A 10811-nucleotide genomic window follows, 5' to 3' on the forward strand; every position below is an offset into this window, starting at 1 on the left:
CAGATATAGAAGTCAATTACAAAAAAAAAATACAGTTTAAACATGCAATTCTGTAATTTAGCATTAGTTTTAGTATTTTTGAAGACCAATGGTAAATGAACACAAAAAAACTAAATGTGTAAGAAAATCACATTGAAAGATTTCCTATGAAAATTATACCAATTAATTTTCAACATGATTTTTACCAAAGTTTTATATATTCTTAAATAAGAACAATGGTTCTTATTTTTTATCAACTTTATACCAAAATTTTACATATACTTTTAAGAATATATAAGAACGGATCTTATTTAAAGTAAAATGTGAGAACCAACCTATAGATTTCCCGTTTACCATTATTTTTTATTCACTTTTATCTATGGACCAATATTGAAGAATATTATAATTATAAATGTTCTGCAATATTGCAATATAAAATGGTTCCGCATTTCTGTTATGTATGCCAATTAATTTTCAACATGATTTTTACCAAAATTTCACATATTCTTAAATTAAAAACAATGGTCCTTACTTTTTTTACCAAATTTTATGTATTCTTAAGAATATATAAGAAGGGATCTTATTTAAACTAAAATGTGAGAACCAATTGGTTCTCGAGAAATCTAGATTTCTCATTTATAATTATTTTTTATTAACTTTTATCTATGGACCAATATTATAGAATACTATATAATTATAATATTTTGCAATATTGCAATCTAAAATGGTTCCACATTTCTGTTATGTTAATTACAATGCTAATTAATTTTCGACATGTTTTTTTTACCAAAATTTTATATATTCTTAAATAAGAATCAAGGTTCTTAATTTTTTTTTTACCACTTTTTATACTAAAATTTTTACCAAATTTTTTATGTTCTTAAGAATATATAAGAACGGATCTTATTTAAACTAAAATGTGAGAACCAATCAAAAATTCTCATTTATAATTATTTTTTATTCACTTTTATCTATAGACCAATATTGTAGAATATTATAATTATAATATTTTGCAATATTAATATTGCATAATAATTATAAACGAGAAATCTATAGATTGATTCTCACATTTTAGTTTAATTAAGATTATTCAGTAAAAATTTGGTAAAAAATTTGGTAAAAAATTTGGTAAAAAATAAGAACCATTCTTACTTAAAAATATATAAAATTTTAGTAAAAATCATTTTGAATATTAATTAGTCTACATAACAAAAATGCGATATCATTTTATATTGCAATTGCAATATAAAATGATATCGCATTTTTGTTATGTAGACTAATTAATATTCAAAATGATTTTTACTAAAATTTTATATATTTTTAAGTAAGAATGGTTCTTATTTTTTACCAAATTTTTTACCAAATTTTTTACCAAATTTTTACTGAATAATCTTAATTAAACTAAAATGTGAGAATCAATCTATAGATTTCTCGTTTATAATTATTTTTCATTCACTTTTATCTATGGACCGACCAATTTTATATATTATAATTATAATATTTTGCAGTATTCCAATATAACATGGTTCTGCATTTCTGTCTGAAGTGCAACAATATGGTATTTGATTGACATCTTAGAATGGATCTGTATGATTAACAGAATTATTCAAATTTATCCTATTAATTAATTATAGGAATTCAAATTAAGAAGCAAATAGGTTGTTTATTATTGTTATAAAAATTATATTTTTAATTACGGTTAGTGACATCCATTATATTGTTATTAATTATTATTATATTGTCTAGGGTGACATCTATTAATTTTAATGTTTATCATGTTGTCACTCCGTGAATTGTTTGACCTTCGGCCGGCAGACAAGGTGGTTTCTGTCAGACGGTCTCACGTTGAGGAAGAGTGTTCTTGTGTTTACATTCCTTGCGCGTAGATTTCTGAGCTCAACAATCAAATCTTTTCTTTTAGTTATTTGTGTTTAATATAATGTGATTATTTATCCTCAGACATTAATAAGATAATTTAATTTATTATTACTTCAATCATGACCACTCCTCAGAGTGATATTGAAAAACGAAGACAGATCAGTGTGACAGGAATAGCCCAAGTGGAAAATGTACTAGAAGTGAAGAAGTCATTTAATAGACATCTCCATTATACTTTAGTTAAAGACAGAAATGTTGCTACACAAAGAGATTATTATTTCGCATTGGCACATTGTGTTAAGGATCATCTGGTTTCGAGATGGATTCGAACTCAGCAATACTATTATGAAAAGGATCCTAAGGTAAGATCATATTTGAAACTACTTATATTTGTGTCATGATCGTTTTGATGTCTTAGTAATCAAAAACTGGTTTCGACAAATATCGAAACTGGTTTTAAATAATATGTTTAGAAATCTATTTTAAATTAGAGCTAAATGCAAATATTATATAGTATTTCTTATTATAATCACTAAAATTTGCATGATTTTTTTTGCAAATGCTGTGTGTTTAATTTCCGCCATTTTAAATGTTTTCGAAAATATTTCAAAATGGATTACGTGTTTTGTGTTAAAAGTTAAAACGTTAATTTGACATTTTTGAACAGACAAATTATTTTCAAAAATGCCAATTGATGAAATTGATAGGGCAATTTTTTCTAATTAGGTATCTCATACATAATATTATGTACTAATGTAATACTATAATATATTATATGATTTATCATACAACAGAAAATTTAATAAGAGTAATTAAATGATAATTATCGATATGAATTATTTTACAGCGTTGATTAGCGAAATCACTGATATAATATACATATCTTTCACGATAACGATAATTGGGTAAAAAATTATTAAGTATATTTTGTTATGTTGTAATATATTAGGTCTTGTTTTCACTAATTATAAGATTCTATTTATGTATGTATCTGTAGTATTATCTTAGACCTTATACTACAATGTAGTATAAGGTATATGAGTATTTTGCATGTATGAATGAAAGGGCTTGTCACATTTTTAGACAATCGACTGAATCGATTTAATTTTGATAATTTGTAAATCCACTATATATAACACTATAAAATAAATTACAAGATGCCACTTTCACCAAAAAAAAAACGGCCACGGGGCTAAAAATGCTTGATTGGTCTAATCCAGGACTTCTTAAACTTTTGTCATTCGCGACCCCATTTATGATTGCGTGTTTCATGACGACAAATACGAAAGAAAGAGAAATTAATATTTGAGATGATCTATTTATTAGATAACATATAGATAAATACATATGAAAATATATGGTTTCAGAATTCGCTGTAAAATTCAACAAAAAAGGCGTAATGTTATAAAAGTAAACCCCCATAAATTTCCTTATGGGGAAATAGTTTATGAAGCCATGGTCTGATCTAATAGGTCTTGTAAACTGAGCTTACATATTTTTCTTAATGCTTATCTTACTCCGTATAAATATATGTAAAAAGTCTCACGAGATTCATGTTAAAATCTTATAAGATTTTTTTTCAGAGCAAACAATTTTACTAGTAGAACGCAACTTAAAATTTTTAATTGAGAACTCGATAAGCTTAACAATATAATAACCTAAACCATACCGGGACTAATTTACAATAATTATTTAGCAATTTTGATCACAATTTGTGGATTAAATTAAAAATCTAAATTTTTAAGAGTAAGAAATTTTTTCAATATTTTTAGTAATTAAAAACTTCAAATTTTTATAATAGTCCAATTTTCTCACAAACCTAAAATAATTTAAATTATTTTTGTTAATAAAACGAGTTTTACACTAGTTTATTAAATATCTGAAGCAATTGAGAATTTTTCATAAATTGCATTTATTGCATATGAAATTCTCGTCAAATAATTATTTTTTATGAACTCCAATAAGAGCAATTCTTATGTATTATATGAGCTCTTGTTTTGAAATTCCTTAACCAGGCAACCCAGTTGTCTTCTGATGAGAAGCTTGATATCAAGCTGTCTGAGATGGAAATAGAACCTGGAACCTTATTTTAAGGTTGTTTATTACATCTGAAGTTTTCGTCAAATATTTATTTTTTATGAACAGCGATAAGAACTACTCTTATGTATTCTATGAGCTCTTGTTTGCAATTCTTTAACCAGGCAACTTCACAGTTTTCTTTTAATGAGAAGGTTGCCCACTTTCTTTGGATTACTATTAAATATTTCTATTAAGTATGTTATATGCACATGTAGCAATGCATCATAAGGATATTTTTACTTGAGATCATATTCAGATCTATATTTTCAAGTGAAAACTGATATCACTTTTACTTGTGATCAGAAAGTTTCGGAGATGAGAATAGAGCCTAGAACCTTGTTTCAAGATTGTTTATTACATCTGAAGTTTTTGTCAAATATTCATTTTTTATGAACAGCGATTAAAGAACCATTCTTATTTATTCAATGAGCTCTTGTTTGCAATTCCTGAACCAGACAACTTCACAATTTTCTTTTAATGAGAGGTTGGCCACTTTCTTTGCATTACTATTAAATATTTCTATTAATTATGTGATATACACATATAGCAATGCAACATAAAGATATTTTCGCTTAAGAGCATATTCAGATTTATATTTTCAAGTGAAAACTTATATCACTATTACTTGTGATCACAAAGTATCGGAGACGGGAATATATCCTGGAACCTTGCTTCAAGGTTGTTTATTACATCTGAAATTTTTGCCAAATATTTATTTATTTTATGTAAACTTAACCAGGCAACCCACTTGCCTTCTAATGAGAAATTTGATATCAATCTGTTTGAGACAAGAATAGAAGCTGGAACCTTGTTTCAAGATTGTTTATTGCATCTGAAGTTTTCATCAAATTGTCTTTTAGTGAGAAATTGCCCACTTTCTTTGGATTGAGATTACTGTTAGATTTTTCTACTAGTCATACTAGTGATATACATGCAGTAACTTGATTGTTACATAACTTGATGTTTTCACTTGATATCATATTCAGATCTATATTTTCAAGTGAAAACTGATATCACCCTTACTTGTGATAGAAAAGTGTCCGAGACGGGAATAGAAACTGGAACCTTGTTTATTACATCTGAGGCTTTCGTCAAATATTTATTTTTTATGAACAGCAATAAGAACTATTCTCATGTTTTCTATGAGCTCTTGTTTGCAATTCCTTAACCAGGCAACTTCCAGTCGTCCTCTAATGAGACATTCGCCCACTTTCTTTGGAATAAGATTAATAATAATGGTAGTCTGCCCGAAGGCAGGTCCATGGTGTGAGAAACACCACAAACAAATGATTTCCTTACCCTCCGTCTGTCATTCCCATTACCACTATTCCCCCTCCCCTTTTTTTATTTCATGTATTTTCCTTTCCGAACTTCTGCTTTCATGCTTCTTGATACTGTGCTTCGGCATTCAGTTCTATGTATTTTCTCTTCTCGCGTAAGTCGTCAATCGTCTGCATTCTTCTTTTTCCCATTTCTTTTATTCCTTATAATTTACTCTCGACGATGTCCTGCAGGAGGCACTCTTTTTGCAAAAGGGTCCGATCCAGTTTCTTTTTCTTCTCAGGATTGTTCTCAGTAGAGTCCTTTCTTTGCCCACTCTTCTTCATTCGCCTCCAGCACCACATTTCAAAACTCTCGAGGAAGTTCGAATTGGCCTTTCTTAACGTCCATGTTTCTGATCCGTACAGAGCTATGCTCCAGACGTAGCACTTTATTAGGCTCTTCCGCAAGTCGAGACTCAGTTTGCTCGTCAGTAGCATTCTCTTATTTGTGAATACTGCCTTGGCGCTTGCGATCCTCGTCTTGTTCTCTTTCATGCAGTTTCCATCTCTGGTCAGTATGCTTCCCAGGTATTCGAAATGATCCACTCCTTCCAATTCTCAATTTCCTATCGTTATCCTCATTTTGTGATTCTCTTCACTTTCGACTTGTCAATGCTGATTTCAATTTCGTATCTTCTGCCCATTTCGACGATTCTGCTCATAATGTTTTGTAGCTCGGTTTGGTTTTTCTATATCACCGTACATTATGGTGGTGATTCTTCTTCCTCCAATCGAAAAATATCCTGTGCCTTCAAGTGCCTCGTTGACGAGCCATTCTCCGTATAGGTTGAATAGGATCAGGATTGTTCGCCGCACTCCTCTACCTATTTCAACGCTGTTTGTATCTATCTATCTCCCTGGTTCACTGGAACTTCCACTTTCTGTCCCATATACGGATTCTGCATCAGCCTGCGATCTCTCCAATCGACATTAATAGATCTAGTATAGGAAATTCCCATAAGCTTACTCCAGTTGACTCTGTCAAAATCTTTCTGACAATATAATATATAAAACAGAAGCATATGTTCTCGTTAACGTTGAGACATCTGTCCGACATTATTTGGAACGAGATTACTATTAGATATTTTTGTGTGAAATATACATGCAGCTATACTTAAAGATATTTTCACTTAAGATCATGTTCAAATCTCATATTTATATCAATATTTTGAATTATATCGATATTTTCAATAAAATTTGATAATACTTTTACTTGCTATCAAGCTGTTAGAGACGGGATTAGAATCTGGAACCTTGTTGTTTCAAGACCATTGGCTTACGGCATAATTTTACGTTCCGATAAACATGAAAAAATGCATATTTAGTTAATATAGACTTACCTCACATGTTTACTCATAACTCACATGACTAGAACAAATTCATTCTTTGTTTGAACAATATCGTCTTCATTTGGGTTCATATGAACCCGGGTTAATGCATAAATTTGATAAGTGAAATTTTAATGATACGATGATAGAATACTTTAGCTTTAAATATAGGTGCATCTCATCTCAAAAATCATAATTAATCAGGTGTTTAAAGCCTGTAGTACTTATACTTTATCCTTATAGGCGCACATCTCATAATGCTCTTTTTTGGTATGCATATATTTATTGTCAAACAAAATATACATTATTTTTTAAGACAATGTGCTGGTCTATTAACAGAATGTGAGGAAATTATTCTGAAACTGAATTTATATCATTATATCTCGTATAAGGCGTCATAACTAATTTTAATGTTAATAACAGTTATGCTATGATTCCTCAAAGTCGTCACAGTCAAAACATCGGTTTTGGATACGTTACACTATGACTTTACCATTTATAAACAGGAATATTTTGTATTGTTATACTATATATATAAGCAATAGATCTGAAATCATTATAGAAGCAATGATTCGAGTTCATTTTATGTAAGCGAAGACATATGTAAAAAAAACATCAATTAGTCCGCATTTTCACGGTTATTAAATCGTATACCACGATTTAGCGTAATCATCTTTACTATAATGTCATTGACTGTAATTGTTTCACACGATTGATTAAATTGATATTACAATGAAATTATAGCGTGTGTACTACTTATCATTGGAGTACTATATGGGCCGAACATTGCAAAATACTATGGTAAACTTGGGAATTCAAGGTGCGTGTGACGAAGCCATGTACCAGGTCGGTCTGGACATAGAAGAACTAGAAGAACTTGAGGAGGATGCCGGTCTTGGTAACGGTGGGCTGGGGAGATTGGCTGCTTGTTTTTTGGATTCAATGGCAACATTGGGATTAGCTGCATATGGTTACGGTTAGTTGGTAGTTCTGCTTTTTGTTCAAGTATTTTCGATAACTTTTATGAAACAGTTATGAAAGGTTGAGGAAACTAGCTCCTGGATTCATAAATCGTATTTGAAATTTATCAAATCAAGGTTTGTTTAATGAGTGAAGCTATATGTCTTTCTGTTACTAATTAACTACTAATTAAACTTTTCGATTGATTTCTAATTATCTAAATGCAATTTTTGCAGAAAATTACTATACACTACTTAACAATATAATATAATCTTTTCCATTTATCTGCATAATATATGTATTTAGGGATTCGTTATGAATATGGTATATTCGCACAAAAAATTCGTAACGGTGAGCAGTTAGAGGAGCCAGATGACTGGTTACGTTATGGAAATCCATGGGAAAAAGCGCGTCCTGAATATATGCTGCCTGTTAATTTTTATGGACAAGTTGCTGATTGTCCTGACGGCAGCAAAAAATGGATCAATACTCAGGTATTTTTATAAGTTTTCATCTACATTTTTTTTTATATGATATAGTATTTTGGCTAAGGCTTAAGCATTCGAATGGATTTTTAATTGTATATTCACTGATTGCAAGAAATTTATACAAAAATCTGAAACGGGAAATTTGATCAATTATGATAAATTAGTAATGTTACTAATAGTTACAGATTGAAGCAAAAAGTAGCTCAGCTATATTATTTTATTTAGGTGGTTTTTGCAATGCCCTATGATAATCCAGTCCCTGGTTATGGAAACAATGTGGTAAACACTTTGCGTCTTTGGTCAGCCAAAAGTCCTGTCGACTTTGATTTAAAATATTTTAACGATGGTGATTACATTCAAGCTGTTTTAGACAGAAACATTGCTGAAAACATTACTCGAGTTTTATATCCTAATGATAATTTCTTCGAGGGTAAAGAATTGCGTTTAAAACAAGAATATTTCCTTTGCGCGGCTACGCTGCAAGATGTAATTCGTCGATATAAAGCATCCAAATTTGGTTCGCGTGAGGCTATTAGAACCGACTTCGAATCCTTCCCAAGCAAGGTTGCTATTCAGCTGAATGATACGCATCCTTCTTTAGCTATTCCTGAATTAATGAGAATACTCGTTGATGTTGAACGTCTACCATGGGATGTAGCATGGGATATAACGTGCAGAACGTGCGCTTATACTAATCACACAGTTTTGCCAGAAGCGTTAGAAAGGTGGCCTTGCTCTATGTTAGAATCTATACTGCCTCGGCATTTGCAAATTATCTACCATATAAATTATTTGCATTTGCAAGAAGTTGCAAAATTGTACCCAGGCGACACTGATCGGATAAGAAGAATGTCGCTTATTGAAGAAGATGGCGTGAAACGTGTAAACATGGCATATTTATCAATAGTAGGATCCCATGCAGTTAATGGAGTTGCTTGGATACATTCTGAAATTATTAAAAAAGATATCTTCAAAGATTTTTACGAAATGACTCCTGATAAATTTCAAAATAAAACTAACGGGATCACTCCCAGAAGATGGTTGCTGTTGTGCAATCCTTCCCTTTCTGACCTAATCTGTGATAAAATTGGTGATGAGTGGCCGGTGCATTTAGAACAATTAGTGGCTTTGAAACAATATGCCACAGATCCTGTTTTTCAACATGCTATTATGAAAGTTAAACAAGAAAATAAGAATCGACTTGCCCAGTTATTAGAAAAAGAATATGGTCTTGAGATAAATACATCTTCTATGTTTGATATACATGTTAAAAGAATCCATGAATACAAAAGACAATTGTTGAATTGTTTGCACATTATAACTTTGTACAACAGGATAAAACGCGATCCTTCGGCTAAATTCACGCCACGAACGATAATGATCGGTGGTAAAGCAGCTCCTGGTTATTACATGGCTAAACAAATCATCAAACTAATTTGTGCTGTCGCAGAAGTTATTAATAATGATCCTATAGTAGGAAACAAGTTGAAAGTAATATTTTTGGAAAATTATCGCGTCACCTTAGCAGAGAAAATCATACCCGCGGCGGATTTAAGCGAACAGATATCAACCGCTGGTACTGAGGCGTCTGGTACCGGCAATATGAAGTTTATGCTCAATGGTGCGTTGACTATAGGAACCATGGACGGCGCCAATGTCGAAATGGCACAAGAAATGGGAGAGGAGAATATTTTTATTTTTGGCATGCGCGTGGATGAAGTAGAAGAGTTGCAAAAATCTGGTTATGATGCGCAATACTATTATGATAAAAATCCTGATATAAAACAATGCGTAGATCAGATCCGAAATGGTTACTTCAATCAGGAAAAACCCAATGATTTTGTGAATATAGCGGATGTGCTGATGAAATACGATCGATATTATCTTTTGGCAGATTATGAATCATACATAGAGACACAGGATAGAGTCAGTGCTACTTATGAGGTATGTATGAATTTTACATGCACTTAGTTCTATAATTTTGTTCGATGTTCTTAAATCTAATAGTTTTAAAGATTTTAAAATGAAAAACTCAACTTGATAAACTTTTCTGTGTTGGATAATTACTTCAATTTTTTATATAGTATGGGATAGAAATCTTTTCTTTGATCCCTGAGGAAATTCTGACTATTTTAACAAGAATAAATAATAACTTAATCAAAGTATTAAATTACTTTACTAAAACGAAATTGATCAATTTAAACTTTTATAAAAACTCATCTTAAACCTTGAACTATCTTGAACTATCAAAATATATATCTGATTTTATGAAAGGCGGCACACATTATCAATTCAGAGCTGCAAATTGTTTAAATGATAATATTTGCTGGCATTTTTATAGAATCAGTCAAAGTGGTTGGAAATGGCCATACACAACATAGCAAGTTCTGGCAAATTTAGTAGCGATCGAACAATTGAGGAATACGCCCGTGAAATTTGGGATGTTGAACCTAGTTTTGAAAAATTGCCTGCTCCACATGAACCAAGAGACTGATTTATTTAAACACTTCTAAAAGTATTTAATTATTTTAGTAATGTGGCAATTGATTTTGATTTAAAAAAAAATAAATCTAAAATTAGGATATAAAACCTTTCCATTTGGCATGATTTATTAACAAATAAAATGTTTCAAATATAATAGTATATAGTGTATATACATGTATTGTATACACTACGGTGTATATTGTCTTTTACCTTTATGCAACAAACATTGTGCCACATAAATAATAATTTATTTGTAATATATAAATAAATGTTTTTATAAAATATATATGGGA

The 10811-nt window shown here is 30.5% G+C and overlaps 1 protein-coding gene across 1 annotated transcript; it reads left to right on the plus strand.

Moving 5' to 3' along the window:
* The first annotated feature begins 1826 nt into the window (after window positions 1-1826).
* On the plus strand, window positions 1827-10744 carry LOC113365844 (glycogen phosphorylase). The gene is made up of 5 exons (XM_026607388.1): window positions 1827-2219; window positions 7331-7562; window positions 7853-8040; window positions 8260-9978; window positions 10376-10744. Exons 1-5 carry the CDS (start codon window positions 1977-1979, stop codon window positions 10526-10528), a joined length of 2535 nt encoding a protein of 844 aa, XP_026463173.1. The 5' UTR covers window positions 1827-1976; the 3' UTR covers window positions 10529-10744.
* Window positions 10745-10811: the final 67 nt, after the last annotated feature.

This window comes from Ctenocephalides felis, unplaced genomic scaffold, assembly GCF_003426905.1.
Source record: "Ctenocephalides felis isolate EL2017-DRISC unplaced genomic scaffold, ASM342690v1 CF-g0.4_SCAFFOLD_01170, whole genome shotgun sequence".
Lineage (NCBI taxonomy): Eukaryota > Metazoa > Arthropoda > Insecta > Siphonaptera > Pulicidae > Ctenocephalides > Ctenocephalides felis.